This window comes from Lucilia sericata, unplaced genomic scaffold (assembly GCF_015586225.1).
Source record: "Lucilia sericata isolate MDLA Ls3-8-SP2 unplaced genomic scaffold, ASM1558622v1 Contig002833F_arrow, whole genome shotgun sequence".
Taxonomy (NCBI): Eukaryota; Metazoa; Arthropoda; class Insecta; order Diptera; family Calliphoridae; genus Lucilia; species Lucilia sericata.
The window spans coordinates 3,382-22,378 of NW_023996525.1; the positions used below are offsets into that span (position 1 = coordinate 3,382).

Sequence of the window (18,997 nt, forward strand, 5' to 3'; positions counted from 1 at the left end):
ACAAGGGCAACAAGGTTCTTGTTAACAAGGGTTCCGATAGAATATTTAACAGACCGCATATATATATAGCTTTAGAGATAATTAACACATGTCGCGACTATGTCCGATATAACCCAAATATAACTGAAGGGTATTAGAAAACAAGTTAATGAAAACAGTTTAACAATTGTATGGGTCGTATTATAAAATTAAAGATAGCAGAACCATGTTAAGAAGGGTACGAGCAGTAGTACTTCATAAACCTAACAACAACCACAAAGAAACACTTGTTAATCAGTTTTTATAATACAATCAACTATACACACTATATTCACACACATATTCTGGGCCAGACAGGTATACTGAATAATGAATAAAAACACAAGGTAAAAACCAAAAATAATTTAGTTAAATTTTAGAATTTAGACTAAACACTAAGGAGTACTATCAAAAAAAAAAATAAACTTATGATTAATAAAAACGGTATATAATTAAAAGAAGAACATGTCGAAATCAAAAATTATTGAGTCCGCTGAAAAGTTGGACACCTACAGTGATAAAATAGAAAGACGTGAGTGTTTAATAAATTAAACAAATATTAAATGAATATTAAATGAATATTAAAAAAGGAGGATTTATAAACGTTAATAAATAAACAGTAAAATTTAAAAAAATTGTATTGAAATGTGCCTTTGTAAATGTGTTATTCGATTTTCGGTTTTGTTCAAGTTCGATTCATTGACAGAGGTCTAATTTAGTTGTTTTTTTTTATTGTTGCAGCTGATATACATATTATTGCAATTAAAAAAAAATACACATAACGAGTTATCAAATACAAGATTCTATATATTATCAATACAATATTTAATATATTATTACAAAATTTAAGCTTTAAACAATACAAATTAATAAAATAAAAAAAGTATGATTAATTTTTAATACATTATCACAACTTTATATAGAGATGAACGAAAAAAATAAAAACAAAAAATAAAAATAAAGTGTGGCATATATAAAATATTATAAATACACTATAGCAGACAAAGAGATGTAATTGCAACTGGATCAATATAAATTAAAATATTTTTATATAAATATTTTACTTTTAAAACAGAATGTGTTAGAGCATGTGTTTACGATTTACGTCTTTGAAACCCCAATGCAAACTTGTTTAATTTAAGAATCAAATACATAAGTAATCAAAACATGTAAAGTGTGCCGCCATTTTTTATTTAAACCCAACTTTATTTAATTTAAACAAAATTTTTTGTATATTTATCAAAATAATTATATTCTAACAAACACAAATAATAGGTCAAGGTTTCTATTTCGAATCCAAACTTTTGAAGAAATTTAAATACTGTTATCATTTTAAGGTTTTCAAACTTAATATGTTTAAGACCGAAGGTAATTTTTTAATTTACAAATTTTATAACGGAATACAAATACTTTCACTTCGGGAAAAACAAATTTACTGCTTATTTGATGACAATAGAACATAATCAAGGTTGGTTAACGTGTTAGTTCACTGCACGCGAACTGTCAAGTAGAGTCGAAAAGACTCCATTTTGGCCGAACTTAATCAAAGTTATTGAATTTATTCTGAAGATGTTAATTCGTTAGAAGTTTTTATTTCGATAACCACTATATTCGAAAAAGATGAAATTAAATATATCAGTACATTTTTGGACTATACAGTTCAAGGATTTTAAGTTTTGTAACAAGACTTTTCGTTATGAAACCTCTCTTCAAGAAAAGCTTCTTCATCTGGATTTCGGAGAGGAATGTAGTATCTGAGTCCTGTTTACCTAATAGTGAAACGAATGTTTTCATTTATGGCTTCAAGAGGAGTGGAATGGTAATGGCTTTTACATTAAAAGTTTTGGGATAGATAGATAGATAGATAGATAGATAGATAGATAGATAGATAGATAGATAGATAGATAGATAGATAGATAGATAGATAGATAGATAGATAGATAGATAGATAGATAGATAGATAGATAGATAGATAGATAGATAGATAGATAGATAGATAGATAGATAGATAGATAGATAGATAGATAGATAGATAGATAGATAGATAGATAGATAGATAGATAGATAGATAGATAGATAGATAGATAGATAGATAGATAGATAGATAGATAGATAGATAGATAGATAGATAGATAGATAGATAGATAGATAGATAGATAGATAGATAGATAGATAGATAGATAGATAGATAGAGAGATAGATAGATAGATAGATAGATAGATAGATAGATAGATTAGATAGATAGATAGATAGATAGATAGATAGATAGATAGATAGATAGATAGATAGATAGATAGATAGATAGATAGATAGATAGATAGATAGATAGATAGATAGATAGATAGATAGATAGATAGATAGATAGATAGATAGATAGATAGATAGATAGATAGATAGATAGATAGAGAGATAGATAGATAGATAGATAGATAGATAGATAGATAGATAGATAGATAGATAGATAGATGATAGATAGATAGATAGATAGATAGATAGATAGATAGATAGATAGATAGATAGATAGATAGATAGATAGATAGATAGATAGATAGATAGATAGATAGATAGATAGATAGATAGATAGAGAGATAGATAGATAGATAGATAGATAGATAGATAGATAGATAGATAGATAGATAGATAGATAGATAGATAGATAGATAGATAGATAGATAGATAGATGATAGATAGATAGATAGATTGGATAGATAGATAGATAGATAGATAGATAGATAGAGATAGATAGATAGATAGATAGCTAGATAGATAGATAGATAGATAGATAGATAGATAGATAGATAGATAGATAGATAGATAGATAGATAGATAGATAGATAGATAGATAGATAGATAGATAGATAGATAGATAGATAGATAGATAGATAGATAGATAGATAGATAGATAGATAGAGATAGATAGATAGATAGATAGATAGATAGATTAGATAGATAGTAGATAGATAGATAGATAGATAGATAGATAGATAGATAGATAGATAGATAGATAGATAGATAGATAGATAGATAGATAGATAGATAGATAGATAGATAGATAGATAGATAGATAGATAGATAGATAGATAGATAGATAGATAGATAGATAGATAGATAGATAGATAGATAGATAGATAGATAGATAGATAGATAGATAGATAGATAGATAGATAGATAGATAGATAGATAGATAGATAGATAGATAGATAGATAGATAGATAGATAGATAGATAGATAGATAGATAGATAGATAGATAGATAGATAGATAGATAGATAGATAGATAGATAGATAGATAGATAGATAAGTAGATAGATAGATAGATAGATAGATAGATAGATAGATAGATAGATAGATAGATAGATAGATAGATAGATAGATAGATAGATAGATAGATAGATAGATAGATAGATAGATAGATAGATAGATAGATAGATAGATAGATAGATAGATAGATAGATAGATAGATAGATAGATAGATATAGATAGATAGATCTTTTAGGCTATCTAAATATCGAGAAATTTAGAGTGTCTTCAAATCTAATTTACTAGAAGAATGTCGGGTATCTCTGAATGAGATAGCGAGACATTTCAGGTTAATGTTAATATAGATCCTTGGATATAACAACTGTGAAGGATACTATATAGTTGACGAACTCGACACGATATGAAATAGCTCAGATCACCTGCCGAAGCCAACCTGGTCTCTATGTGATACCCCATGGTTAAGCTTACAGTTAAGTGTTCATATGAAGAGGTCAACCCGGTCTCTATGTGATGCCTCTAAGTAAAGCCTTTAGGTCAAGCTTACTGTTAAGTTTTCGAGGTCTCTATATGATGCCCCTAGGTCAAGAGTACAATCAATTATGAACCGATTTTCATCAAATTGTATAGAGAGACTTCAATTCCTAAAAAACTTGATTGTTTATAAATTTTTAAACCAGTAATGAGCCTTAAAGTCGAGTTTTGATGGGAATCTTATATGGGTGATAGTATCAATTATAGTCCGATATATAAAGCGCGACTTTTTAGTTTTCAGTTTCTAATTTGGGCTCGAAATTTCCCCATCACATTAGTTTATGGAGATATAGAATCCTAAAATTGTTGGCCATATTTGAGGCGTTTTAACAGCCTCAATAGATCATTCTTTCTAAAATCTGTTATGTTATCTAAAAGCTTATTTCAAAGTCTTTTGACTTTGAAATAAGCTTTTAACCTCTGTTATATCTACTTCATTCTTCGAGATGTGATATCATGAAAATCTAATGCGATGGAGTAATTATAAGTACTAAAATCCCTTAGAAAAATATACTTTGGACTCTGGGTGTTCACTTTTTCTAATTTTGTTGGTTTATATTTATAAAGGTTTCAAATTCCATAAATAAATACAAGTGTTTCATCACAGAGTTCAATCTTCAGTTAAAGTTAAAGAAATAATAAACTATTAATAAGATTGCTTAAAACATTTGTCACAGCTATTTAGCACCTTCTCCCCTTACTATTCTGATATGTGTAAATCACGTCTTAAATCTTATTTACCCACTGTAGGGTTTATAAAATGCATTAACACGCAGTCTGCGTTACAAGAACCTTGAATATTTTACAAATAAAACTTGTGCAAATAATCGACAACAATTTCAGAACGTTTCAAAGTTTTGAGATGAACTCACTGTTTTAGAATAGATGTGGTGATTAAACGAATAAAAAAACACAAACAAATAAGTAATAAATAAAAAAAAAAAATAGTTTAATTACTATTGTTACTAAACCAATATAAAAATAGTTTAATTAAAAATATTACACATATGGTTAATTTTACTGCACATTTAATCACCGAAAGAACACCACTTTTATATGCGAAATGCGCGTATAAAGTGGTGGTAACGGAGTCGCAAGATAAACAGGAATTAAAAATATATAGTAAAGATTTTAAGATATATTTCGATCACATTCCTAATCAAATTTTTAATTATTTAGGGAAATTTGATTAAGAATATGAAACTCCATTTTATTTGAATTGTATGTTAAATTTAATAATATTTTTTCTTTTTTTTTTATAGCAAACCTAGTGGGAGCACGTCATGTTCAGGCCGTACTACTATTCTTTGGCATGTGTTTTGCCTATTTTCTGCGTGTCAACATATCGGCCGCCATAGTGCCCATGACACAACCCACGCCAGGACAAACCTATCATGATTGGGATTCGGGTACAAAAAGTTTAATACTCAGCAGTTTCTTTTGGGGCTATGTTGCCGCTCAAATGCCTGCCAGTATGTTGGCTAAACGTTTTGGTGGTAAAATTGTTTTGGGCGTTGCCACAGCCATCGCTTCACTTATTACTATTTTCCATCCCATGGCTTCCAATAATGCTGACTGGGAAGTGATTTGTGTTCTAAGAGTGTTGGTAGGTTTCACCCAGGGCGTTGTATATCCCTGCATACATACGCTGCTGGCTAAATGGGCACCATTTCCGGAAAGAGGTTTCCTAGCCACTTCAGTTTATTCGGGAGCACAGTTTGGTACAGCTCTTTTATTAGCGGTTAGTGGTAACATTTTTGATTCCAGCATGGGTTGGCCTGGTATATTCTATATCACCGGTGGTGTTGGTTTATTATGGTCGGCTATATTTTTAATTTTTGGTGCCGATACACCAAGAGACACGAAAATGATTTCGAAAGAAGAACGTGAATATATAGAGGCTTTGACGGGTAGTGATCAAGAGAGTAAGGTAAGTTAAAAAGCATATATTTTAAACCCCTTCAAATAAAAAATCTGAAAAAACTAAGCAGTTGAAAGTTTTTGGTCCGAACGCTTTTTAACAGTTAACTTTCTTATCTTTTTTCCAGACAATGGCAGTACCTTGGAAATCTATTTTCACTTCTTTGCCCTTCTTTGGTTTGATCGCTGCCCATTGCGGTTTCACCTGGGGCTTCTACACTTTACTAACCGAAATGCCCACCTATATGAATAAGGTTTTACATTTGGATGTTAAATCGAATGCCCTACTCTCTGCTCTACCCTACTTTGTTATGTGGCTTTTATGTCTGACTGTCAGTCCCATATCCGATATGCTTATCAATCGTAAGATTATTTCGGTGACAGTGTCAAGAAAACTTTTCAATTCGATTGGCCAATGGGTGCCTATGGTTTGTCTAATTGCTTTGGGTTATATGACTGAAGATGAGAAAACATTAGCCATTGTTTTGCTCACCATTGGTGTAGGTTTCAATGCTGGCTCTTTCTGCGGTTATTTAGTCAATCACATGGATTTATCGCCTAATTTCGCTGGACCCATGATGGGCATTACCAATGGTATATCGAATTTATGCTCCATCTGTGCCCCATTAGTTGTAGGAGCTATTGTCAGCAATGAGGAGGATCCAGATGAGTGGCGCATTGTATTCTTTATAACAGCTGGGGTTTATTTGGTGTGCAATGCACTCTTCGTCATATTTGGCAAGGGTACGGTTCAGCCTTGGAATGATAAAGTGGTGACAAATTCGACCACAACACTGCCCAATGATGCGGCCCAAACGGCCATAACTTCCGGACCTATGCACGGTCAAAACTCGAAGGAAAATTAATGTTAATACGAAATTATAGTGATATAAACTTTAAGTCTAAAAGTAGATAATATTTTTCTTGATAATCGAGATTCATTACGAAATCATTTTGTATTCTATTAAAAAATTCAAAACTTTTCGAACCTCTTTGGGTACATTTTATACTTCTTAATAATTACGTTACATTTTCATTACTCAACTTGAAAATATATTATTTTCTGTAGAGACATGTGTAAAGTTGCCGATAATTTAAAGTAACTGGCAAATTTAGTACCTATTGTATTTATTAGTAAAATAAATACTACAATTAAGAAATATTATAAGTTTTTTTATATATATTATTAATATTTAAGTACTGATAGTTTGTAAGTGCGAAAACCATGTTAGCAATTGAAAATTTTAATCTGTGTAAACATTTTAAGACAATAAAAACGCAATTTTTATTTTTTATCATAAACTTAATAGCTGTTTAATTTGTTTATACTTAATTTATAAAATTTCTTCAAATGGAAATTGAATGAATCTTATCTGTCTGATTCGGCCAATTATTTTTATTATACAATTTAAGTTGAAATAAGTAGGCATATATTAGGGTGGCATTTTAATCAATATTTCTATACTTATCATCAAAATTCTTTCTCCATAATTAGTCAAAGCTTCCATATAAAGTCCACTTCCGAAAATATCGGAATAAAATTTGACTCGTAAATGTTTTGTAAATATGTAAATCATGCTGGGAAAATTTTTCCCGATCGGTCCGTAAAGCCATCTTCTGAAAATCAATTTATAGTAAATAACTCATTACTTAATTATGATATCGGGATAAAATTCTAAACGAATATACTTTGTATATACTATATACGTATGTATATTGTATATATGTACAATCATTCTGCAAAATTTTTTTTCAGATCGGTCCATAATTGACCATAGCAAGTCACTTCAGATTAGATAAGGTTAGGCTGAAAGGATGATACGTTTAATCTGTAGACTACATCAGATCCGAAAAAAATACAACTACGCCGATATCGAGCCTGTCGTGCGCTCCTTTACGTGGAAAATTTTGATGGATGTAGTGACAACTTCCGAAAATAACTTAATCGTAAAAACACATGAATAATTATATCGGGATAAAATTTGACTCGCATAAATGTTTTGTAAATATGTAAATCACGCTGAGAAAATTTTTCCCGATCGGTCCGTAAAGCCGTCTTCTGAAAATCAATTTATAGTAAATAACTCATTACTTAATTATGATATCGGGATAAAATTCTAAACGAAAATATTTTGTATATACTATATATGTATGTATATTGTATATATGTACATTCTGCAAAATTTTTTTCAGATCGGTCCATAATTGACCATAGCTCCCACATAAAGTCACTTCAGATTAGATAAGGTTAGGCTGAAAGGATGATACGTTTAATCTGTAGATTACATCAGATCCGAAAAAAATACAACTACGCCGATATCGAGCCTGTTGTGCGCTCCTTTACGTGGAAAATTTTGATGGATGTAGTGACAACTTCCGAAAATAACTTAATCGTAAAAACACATGAATAATTATATCGGGATAAAATTTGACTCGTAAATGTTTTGTAAATATGTAAATCATGCTGGGAAAATTTTTCCCGATCGGTCCATAAAGCCGTCTTCTGAAAATCAATTTATAGTAAATAACTCATTACTTAATTATGATATCGGGATAAAATTCTAAACGAATATACTTTGTATATACTATATATGTATGTATGTATATTGTATATATGTACAATCATTCTGCAAAATTTTTTTTCAGATCGGTCCATAATTGACCATAGCTCCCACATAAAGTCACTTCCGATAAGATAAGGTTAGGCTGAAAGGATGATACGTTTAATCTGTAGACTAAATGAGATCCGAAAAAATACAACTACGCCGATATCGAGCCTGTTGTGCGCTCATTTAAGTGGAAAATTTTGATGGATGTAGTGACTTATGATACAAATTATTGTACAATGTTCTGAAAGTCAGTTTTCTGGACGTAGTTTCTTGCTATTTTCTAATCTGTTTCCCAAATAGTCTATCTATTTGTCAATTTCAATGACAACAAATGTTTCTGAGTACTCTACAATCGCCTAAATACCCTCATTTTGCTCATAGTTGTGCCCCTAATCCTGCCCTGTCGGAATTATCATCATACTAATCCTGAACTTACAAATTCTTAGGAAACTTTCGTTCTCTTTTTAGGCTTCCTTCCCTATATATCTAGCTTATATCGTCCAAATTGACTTCTGGCTAACGATATGTTGACTTCTGTTGGTATTATTCATACATAGTTAATCCAAACTAAAATACACATTTCGTTATTGCACGGACTTACAAACGGATAATGTTGTAATTAGGTTCTTTTGGGTTTTCAAAGTAATAGACCCCGATCGGCTGTCAGTACAGCTTCAATCTTATATTTATACGTTTCGATTGGGGAAATCTCCAGTAATGTTGCCAAAGCATGATCGACATAGTACCTTTAAGCTTATAAAAGAACTTATTAGACTGTTTAAATTTTATTTTTTAGTTCAAAATTATTTTTGAAATTATTGTAATTTCTAAAAAAAAATACCCTAGTAAAAAGTCTATAATAAGTGTATAATTTACTATAGATTTTCTTAAAATGTAAATTTTATATTCATCATTAATTTTAAATATAGATTATGTTCAATTTCTTCATTTTAAGATAACGAAAATTTTTCTTTATAAATAAAAAATGTTTGCGGCAAAATATTAACATACATATTTAAACACATCTTTAGTAGCGGATTTACAGGTTTTAATCGGAATTATTCAGAATAACAAAAGTTTGAGTACAAAAATATTTACTATAAAATCTAAAAAAATCAATTAAAAAAGAAATTATGTAAATATGCACCTATGTATATCAAAACATTAAAGTGAAATCAAATAATAATGATATAAACATTTGAGTTTAAATAAATTATCGTAATTTTAAATAGCTGATTTTATCCAGAATAGAAAATATACAAATTCAATTAAGTAATTAATTGGAATTTATTTTAATTATAACGTAATCGGTCGTAGTTTTTTTTTAAGTTATTAATAAAATAAAAAGTAAAAAATATTTATGTAAACAAAGGAAAAGGGTATAAAAGTTTCGGTGCAATCTGTGTGAGACTTGTTTTTTCTCTTTAATGGAATTGTATGAAGTATTCCTTATCACTGATTACATTTCACTGAAGCATATAATGAAAGCAAAAATTTTCCAATGTTACTAATTTTAATACCGAGACGAAAGACATAATCAAAAATTGTTAAATGATATGAAAAAGCAAACATATACATATAGGTTCTAACTATGAAGACCTCTCGAAGTGACCAACTAATTTTTTATCATTATTATGAAGAATTTATGCACTTTCGTACTACTTGCTGACTTTATCATTATTAACATTTTCAATACATTTTGATATATACAACTATCTTCGCTTATGTGAGTTATCTCAAAACAAAATTAAGATATGTATGTATTGTATATCAAAATAAAAATTAATCCTATCAAGTTGTTACTTTCCACAACTATGTATGTAGGTAGTACTTACCTTGTCGTTTCATAATAGTCCAGGAAAATTAGTTAAAAAAAGTTAGTAAACTGGAGAATTTTAGATAGCTAAATGAATGTTTGTATTAGGGTCTTAATTAAGAGACACCATTAATCCCATGTACACTAAGGGAGATATTAATGGTCAAAGGTTCTAAAAATCAGTTTTTTACAAATATCTCGCTTATTGTGATTCCTACAACTTCAGATGCTACTACATTTCTGTAGACAATTAAATTTTCTACATTTCATTTGAAGACTATATTTGCATATCATCAGTTATTTTCATTGCAATGATATTTTAAAATTTTAATAAAGATTGCTCGTACTTATTAAGTAAGTAAGTTAGTTAGTTAGTTAGTTAGTTAGTTAGTTAGTTAGTTAGTTAGTTAGTTAGTTAGTTAGGTTAGTTAGTTAGTTAGTTAGTTAGTTAGTTAGTTAGTTAGTTAGTAGTTAGTTAGTTAGTTAGTTAGTTAGTTAGTTAGTTAGTTAGTTAGTTAGTTAGTTAGTTAGTAGTTAGTTAGTTAGTTAGTTAGTTAGTTAGTTAGTTAGTTAGTTAGTTAGTTAGTTAGTTAGTTAGTTAGTTAGTTAGTTAGTTAGTTAGTTAGTTAGTTAGTTAGTTAGTTAGTAGTTAGTTAGTTAGTTAGTTAGTTAGTTAGTTAGTTAGTTAGTTAGTTAGTTAGTTAGTTAGTTAGTTAGTTAGTTAGTTAGTTAGTTAGTTAGTTAGTTAGTTAGTTAGTTAGTAGTTAGTTAGTAGTTAGTTAGTTAGTTAGTTAGTTAGTTAGTTAGTTAGTTAGTTAGTTAGTTAGTTAGTTAGTTAGTTAGTTAGTTAGTTAGTTAGTTAGTTAGTTAGTTAGTTAGTTAGTAGTAGTTAGTTAGTTAGTTAGTTAGTTAGTTAGTTAGTTAGTTAGTTAGTTAGTTAGTTAGTTAGTTAGTTAGTTAGTTAGTAGTTAGTTAGTTAGTTAGTTAGTAGTTAGTTAGTTAGTTAGTTAGTTAGTTAGTTAGTTAGTTAGTTAGTTAGTTAGTAGTTAGTTAGTTAGTTAGTTAGTAGTTAGTTAGTTAGTTAGTTAGTTAGTAGTTAGTTAGTTAGTTAGTTAGTTAGTTAGTTAGTTAGTTAGTTAGTTAGTTAGTTAGTTAGTTAGTTAGTTAGTTAGTTAGTTAGTTAGTTAGTTAGTTAGTTAGTTAGTTAGTTAGTTAGTTAGTAGTTAGTTAGTTAGTTAGTTAGTTAGTTAGTTAGTTAGTTAGTTAGTTAGTTAGTTAGTTAGTTAGTTAGTTAGTTAGTTAGTAGTAGTTAGTTAGTTAGTTAGTTAGTTAGTTAGTTAGTTAGTTAGTTAGTTAGTTAGTTAGTTAGTTAGTTAGTTAGTTAGTTAGTTAGTTAGTTAGTTAGTTAGTTAGTTAGTTAGTTAGTTAGTTAGTTAGTTAGTTAGTTAGTTAGTTAGTTAGTAGTTAGTTAGTTAGTTAGTTAGTTAGTTAGTTAGTTAGTTAGTTAGTTAGTTAGTTAGTTAGTTAGTTAGTTAGTTAGTTAGTAGTTAGTTAGTTAGTTAGTTAGTTAGTTAGTAGTTAGTAGTTAGTTAGTTAGTTAGTTAGTTAGTTAGTTAGTTAGTTAGTTAGTTAGTTAGTTAGTTAGTTAGTTAGTTAGTTAGTTAGTTAGTTAGTTAGTTAGTTAGTTAGTTAGTTAGTTAGTTAGTTAGTTAGTTAGTTAGTTAGTTAGTTAGTTAGTTAGTTAGTTAGTTAGTTAGATTTGTTTGTTTGTTTGTTTGTTTTTTTGTTTGTTTGTTATTGAAAATATTAGTTTTTTTTCGCTCTTAATTAGATTCTTCAGACACTGCAACAATGTTCCCAATGACCAGAGTGCCACTTAAGAACGTATTTACATGCGTTGAATCGATAGTTGGTTAAGGTTATTAGTCACGGGAGGCTTTTCCCTATAATGAGAAAACTTTCTTGGTTCTCGGATATTGGCTCTGGACTTGCTGATTTGAAAATTGCAAATATAATTCCGTCCGTAAATATGAATACTGAACAATTAAATTCATGCGAAACTTGTAACGAAGTTGAGGATATTTCCCATATTATTTTAACCGTTCCAATAATGCTGCTCCAAGATCAAATTTTCGTGTTTAAAACGATGGGAAATTTGGAAAAATATTTATTATAAATTATTATTATTATAAATCATTAATTCCAACGTTATAAACTTTGAAATCATACTATCAATTCATTAACCTATGTATGTGTCTCATCAATCAACATTTCAAAACTATAAATTTTTATTTCAAAACCATTCTTTATTTTAAGCCAATTTACATTATAATTTACAATTAATAAAAAAAATTTAATATTTTGATCAATACATTTATTCGCTGTACCTTCCCATTACAAAGATCATTTACTTGACAAAAAACCCTAACCATTTAATTTATAAAAAGTATATCTTAAAATATAAGTTCTGGTATATCATTGCCAAATAATAATTTCCACGATATGGGCACTGTCAGCTTAATGCCTCCCTTGTCAGTCTTAAAACCTAAAAATCCATCACAAAGTTCACTCAGTTCCTTGATTATCAATGTAGCATCAGTGGAATTATCACCTTCCAGCAGGTAGCGGAATAATAGCATAACGGGTATCTTCTTTTCATCTAAAATACGATGCAACTGCAGAGCATTACCGCCACCAAATATCATTTCACCTTGAAATTCTTTCCATTTCACTAATTTCAATTGTTCCTCATGTGATGCCTTGAAATTTTCACTTGCCTTATATTCATAGGGACAAGCTTCAATTGTACGTTTCTCAAAACCAAAGCTACCGCTAAGTATCACCACCCTAGTGGCCTTCTCCACAATTTCGGCCAACTTATTGTGAAAGTCGTTAATATGACGGGAGATAAAGGGCGAACGGAATTGGAAAACTAACAATTTATCTTCACTGCTTTCGTATAGTTCACAGGCTGCAACTTTCTCTTGGGGTTCATGTTGATATGCAGATGGACCATAAACTGGTATTAGAGCTGGATGATGTATGGAACCGACCCGCTTAAGATTTTTAGACGATATTAACAAATCACAGGCCAACTGGGCGGCGTTCCCCACGCAGATGCTAGGAATAATAACCGTATACCCATCGAAGTCTTTAATACTTTTGTTTTCTTTTAACTGCAACATTGAAACTGTCTTTTTATTTATTTCTATTTATTTAAATAAAATCACTAATAATAAAAAGAATGACAATGATTTTTATAAACAAAAGTGTTACCAGATGAATAGAATAAATGACAGATGTTATGATGTCTGCAGTAAAGTCAATTTAGCTATTTTATACTAAAGTTTAGCAATCTTTAAATCATTTTTAAATATTAACGGTCGTACTAGCGATTTCTTTAGTGTTCCCATTGCGTTTTTCAATATATATGTATATACCTAGCTATAAAAAACAGCTATGATAAAAAAGAGGCAACTTATTCTCTTTTCCAGAACTTTGTCATACAATACAATTTTGTATTATTTTTTAAGATATTCACAGTTAGATACAAATAAAAAGCACTAAAAAAATAAAAAGAGGTAACGCGACACGATTGTTATGTACAAGAATGAAAAGTTTCTATCGGAATATTTCTTACTCCCTACACCACTAAAGTGCGGAGGGTATTATGAATTTGTGCTGATGTTTGAATGAATAAAAATATTGGTCATATACGCACTGTAACGCATACCAATTGTTAGTGGAATTAAAAAAATAATTTGTAAATGAAATTTTATATTTTTAGTGTGCTAATACAACAGGATTTCTTCAAAATTTCGAATATGAAAAACCAATAAGCTCAGTGGGAGAACCTGGCAGTGTTTTACGAAAAACAAGATTATTTATTATAAGCACTAAAATCGCGATGAAATTCTGCACTAATGAACGTTATGTAAATATAATCTCAACTAAATTTTATCCGTATCAGTCCATATTTGCCCCTAGCCCTCATTCAGAAAATTGGTTTTTAGTCAATAAAGGTAAAATTCAACAAAAATGCTATATTATTAAATTTCAAAAACAGGGTTGTTATAATGCGCATTTTTCGCCATGTGATATTATTAATAGAAGATATCAAATGAAAATAATAAAAATTAAAATGCGAAAACATATTGTTTTGTTTCTTTTATTTTTTTCTGATTAATTTTTTTACCATTCCTAAATGAAAATAATAAAAATTAATAAACATATTGTTTTGTTTCTTTTATTTTATTCTGAATAATATTTTAACCATTCCTATTTATTTCTTAAAAAATAATTCTAATTTTAAACAAAAACATCATTGTCGACAGCGGTTGTGGTTCCAATTGTAATCAAGCTGTTAGCCGGCTTACAACCAATTAAAAGCTGCAGCCGTTATTTTTAGTGTCAGCCGCCAACCGCCGTTAATGTTTGTCGGCGCAGATCTAAGCTCATTCGAGTCACTCACTGCCAAAGTAAATTAATAAAGTAGCGACAGTTCTACAACAAATACAACATTTACAAAAACCACAAACGATTTTGTTTTTGGTTTAAGGTCTTTGCTGTCAAAATCATATGATCTTTGTTTACAAAAATTTTCTTTGATAACAACACAAAAAAATAATATTTTAGTAAAAGACATTTTATTAGTTTAGTTTAAGAATAAATAAAAATGCAAATAAATAAAAATGTGTCAGCAATTTATTTAAGTTTGACATACATTTAATAGAAATATAGTATTTTTTCTCCAAGAAATATGGAAACTACTTCTGGACTTATTCACTTATTCTCGGCTGGTCGTTTTGGCTTATTGTAAACAATCCAGGTGGAGGGTACATCCCGTGCATTTGATCATATTTTCAGGCCAGCTGCTACACCATTATGAAATGTTGGCCATAAACTCATATTGGCCTGGAATTCAATTTGCTGCATTTCAACAGTGGTTCCTTTAATAGGTTTCTTGCTGGTTAGACATAGTTTTGGTATTGGCATTGATTCCGTTGGTTCTTAAAGTAAACATACCTCCTCTACCCAAAGGTAAAGTCATGGTACGAGTGCACAATGTAAATAATTGTTTTTCTTGCTCCTCAATAAATTCATGATCAGAAGTTCCAGGCGATTGTGTAATATCTATCTGTTATGCGCATATCATCCGGATAACGTAGACTTAAGAATTTGGTACCTATATTATCCATGCCATCATCTAAAGCACCTTCCATTTGTGATATGCCACTTTTAGAGGGTGGACAACGAGCCGATAAGGAGTCTTCCGTGACTATGTTCATATTTTGCGAATAATTTGAACTTTTATTTAGGGCATAATTTCGTAAATCCCTACGCCTCACTTCACCTATCAATTTTTAAATTTGTATTTTGTAAAACACTTCATTATGGCAGGTGATTGTTTGCGTTGAAACAAGTGCTTCGTTATTTGTGAAAAATGTATAAAAAATTATATTTTATAAAACGCATCACCTGAAAAATACACACTTGAAACTTCAAATCGAACACCTAATTTATTCAGGCGTTCGCTTTGAAATTTTATTGAATAAATTATGTACATGTAACAGCTATCTTTATGGAAAAGTTGTGATATTGAAGCTACTCGACCTCGTACGGGAAAGGACGCAAATTGGTATATATTTCTATTGATACTACAATGAAACTCATTCTCTGAAATTAGAGCACTTATATCCATATATGAATTTTATCCAGATTTTGTAGCTGAATGGCGATTGGATAACATTACACAATCTTCATATACATACATAGCTAAAGTCACTCCATTGTAATATCGATAGAACTCGGTGACGGTGCTCCAATGTATCAATAAAGTTGGAATACAGATTTCACCTAATACGCGATCGAGTAGCTCCGTATGATAAAGTGTTCACTTTTGAATGTGAAGTGTAGGTGATGCGTTCAACGCAAAGGATTTACGAAATAACCCCCTTAGTGTAGCAAAAGTACAATTATTATTATTACCTTCCACATAATTATACGGCAATGCATTCAGTTGGTTAAAAACACTAGGAGCTTGCACCTGTGAAAGTTCCTTGTAAGACATTTGAGAACCATGCTGTTCGGTTAAAATACAAGTCTTGGAACAATTTTTCACCAGCAAAGGAAAATCCATAGCATGACGAAAAGTATAAGATTGTAATTGCATTACGTAGGCCAATTGATGCAGAAACTAATTAAGGAAAATAAAACCAAATATTTTATAATATTCATTTGAAATTAAATTGCTGGCTAACTTTGCTTGGCTCACCTTGGCTAATGGCAACAAATGTGCATGCATAATATCGTCCAATTTAAAGTCCTCATAGAGTAAATGAAAACTATAAAATATCGCCAGCATTGTATGAATAAACAAGCCGTAGTATCAATATTGTACATTGTGAATAATTTTCTTTTGATGGTTTATTATCCGATCCATCTAGAATGGACAACATAAATTGTCAATCTTCTTCGGTACCCGAATGTATTTCATCATTTTTTTTTATTTTCTTTGGATCTTCAGCACTAAACGATGTAGCAGTGTTACTGCTATAATCATGCATAACAGCTGAAAATCCCATTAGATGTTTTGTTCTGAAGGCAAGAGACTTAAACAAATGCTTAAGATTTTCCCCGAACTATAAACTAAAGTAAGACGATTAACGGCAGGATCACGTAGACCCAAACAAAAGTTGTTTCTGAAAGTAGAATATTTCAGATTAAATTCTTAAAGTTATCTTAATATAGAAAATCTTTTTCTACTTACCTATTGGAAAACTGTGGCTGCAGAGGGTGTACTGGTGATAACAAATGAAACTCATCTTCGAATGTAGTGTCTCCCGGTTTTGTTTGATGGAGAGAAATGGTCCATACACACATAAGCAGGTGCCGGGAGTTGCATCTTGCAAGCCTCCATCCACTTTCGTCGCCTCCTCTCATCTGTGGGGACAATAAAAAAGCTCCCATTTCCTTTTTTGGAAATTTTCTTGCAAATTATACACCTTTTCATAATTTTTTAGTACATAAACCACACAAAATTCAAGTTTTTTCACTTTTATTTTTATTTTTTATAAAACAACACACAATTTAATTTTTTTCCACTAAAACAAATATGGCAAATAATTTGACATAAAAGTCTTTGGTTGAAGCTGTCAAAAATTGCAACGTAAACAATTTTGACATTTTCGTCCATAAGTGAGTTTTAAAAAAAATAGTCAGCTGTTCTACTGAGTCTACTTTATAAATTTACTTTGCTCACTGCTTTTACTTCAAACACTTTGTGTTTGTAGCAAACACGAGATACAAAAAATACATTGCTGTTTGACAAACCAGAGTTTCCTAGGTCGTCAAACAAATGTATTTTAAATGGGACATCAAACAAAATCTGTTTGAAGGAAAAATTCTGCAATTTTTTGCGCGCAGTTGCATGTTTTCGCGCCAATTTTTGCAAATTCTTTATTTGATCTTCTGTCATTTTACATACATTTTGAGTTTGTAACTAACGTAGGACGTGTTAAATTTGGAATTTTTTTTAATTCTTTTAAAAAAATTATAAAATATATATAATTTGGAAATGACATTAATTGTCTATTGAAGAGTATAAAAGTATTTTTAGTATTTTACTAAAAATATTGATAGATTTGGCCAGTTTGTGAGATCTAGAGGATTAAAAACTGTAAGTACATTACATGTTAAATAATTAATTATTTGTCTCTAAAAAGAAAGAAGAGGCATCATGATGGTCTCGTGATAGAATGCCCACAAGAGAGTGGCAATTGTATACGTCCCTAGGAGGACATGCCAATGTTGAAATAACTAGTCACCTAGGGGTGTGGTGGTCGGTCGGCTAGTGGTGACATGGTATATTAACACCTAGAGGCAATGGACGAACGCTGATTGCCGTATCCAGGGGTTATCACAAGGATACATACTTATTATTATACCATTGATCTCAGCAGAATCACTACCATTCACCCATAGCGTGTGATGTCTGTCTGGTGTGCCTTTCAGTGAAGCTCTTGTTGTCTCCAAACACTATGGTGGCCGAATAACTTGCTATTTGTGGGCTTACTGCCGGTCCACACTAGGAAACTTTTTTTGGGAAACTTTTGATTTTGCGTGAGAGAGAAAGAGAAAGAATATCATTCATCTCTCTCGCGGTACGGAGTTTCCCGTACTCGGAAACTTGTTTTGCTTTGTTATTCTTCTCCTTCGTACAACCACAAATCAATGCATTTAATACGTAGTTTCTGAAACAAAAGTTTTCATGTGTGGACATTAAGGAAACTTCAAAAGAGAATTAAGAAAAAGTTTCTCAACAAAAGTTTCCTATGTGGACCAGGTCTTACTTGTCAAAAATGTTTATGTTGCCATATTTGTTTTAATTTTAACGCGTGCTTTTGTACAAATTTCTGAGAAATTTGTTGTATTTAGACTGTGTGCCAAACGGCAGCAAAGTTCTATGGTAAAATAAAATTTTCTTATGGAACTTTTCTGGCTAAAGAGAATTAATGAATTTTCTCTTCGTACTTATAAAAAGTACGGGAACAGAAAAAACAATATTTCTCTTTCAATAAATTTGTATTGAAGTTTATTCATATAAATTTCTATTGAAATTAAAATAAAATTGAAAAACTACAATCACACATACTTATTTATGAAAATAAATAAAAAATATCAAACATTTTTGTTTTCAATGTATTTTTTTAAACAAATAATTTATTTGACAATTTTTTTTCTATTTGCCAGGAAAAAATTTTCTGGCTAAAACCTGCAAGTTCTGGCAAAGAGAAAATAATTTTAATTGCTCAAATTTGTTCTCTTTTACAATTTCTGGTAAA

The 18,997-nt window shown here is 30.1% G+C and overlaps 3 protein-coding genes across 5 annotated transcripts; 1 reads left to right on the top strand and 2 right to left on the bottom strand.

The window, feature by feature from the left end:
• Positions 1-380: 380 nt before the first annotated feature.
• On the top strand, positions 381-7,028 carry LOC119614372 (putative inorganic phosphate cotransporter). Of its 2 annotated transcripts, none has more exons than XM_037970507.1 (3): positions 381-550; positions 5,072-5,739; positions 5,858-7,028. In XM_037970507.1, exons 1-3 carry the CDS (start codon positions 484-486, stop codon positions 6,593-6,595), a joined length of 1,473 nt encoding a protein of 490 aa, XP_037826435.1. In that variant the 5' UTR covers positions 381-483; the 3' UTR covers positions 6,596-7,028. The 2 variants fall into 2 exon arrangements, with proteins under 2 accessions (XP_037826435.1, XP_037826434.1); XM_037970506.1 differs by lacking the exon at positions 381-550 and adding an exon at positions 4,658-4,931.
• A 5,411-nt stretch (positions 7,029-12,439) lies between these two features.
• LOC119614373 (proteasome assembly chaperone 2) lies at positions 12,440-13,452 on the bottom strand. Its single transcript, XM_037970508.1, has one exon. It carries the CDS (start codon positions 13,337-13,339, stop codon positions 12,608-12,610), a length of 732 nt encoding a protein of 243 aa, XP_037826436.1. The 5' UTR covers positions 13,340-13,452; the 3' UTR covers positions 12,440-12,607.
• A 1,388-nt stretch (positions 13,453-14,840) lies between these two features.
• On the bottom strand, positions 14,841-17,396 carry LOC119614371 (anaphase-promoting complex subunit 1-like). 2 transcript variants are annotated; one of them, XM_037970505.1, is made up of 4 exons: positions 16,924-17,396; positions 16,429-16,855; positions 16,143-16,350; positions 14,841-15,432 (listed from the first exon to the last, which is right to left on the bottom strand). In XM_037970505.1, the coding sequence occupies exons 2-4, from the start codon at positions 16,516-16,518 to the stop codon at positions 15,260-15,262; spliced, it is 471 nt and encodes a 156-aa protein (XP_037826433.1). In that variant the 5' UTR covers positions 16,519-16,855; positions 16,924-17,396; the 3' UTR covers positions 14,841-15,259. The 2 variants fall into 2 exon arrangements, with proteins under 2 accessions (XP_037826433.1, XP_037826431.1); XM_037970503.1 differs by having other exon boundaries at positions 14,841-15,507.
• Between the last annotated feature and the right edge of the window lie 1,601 nt (positions 17,397-18,997).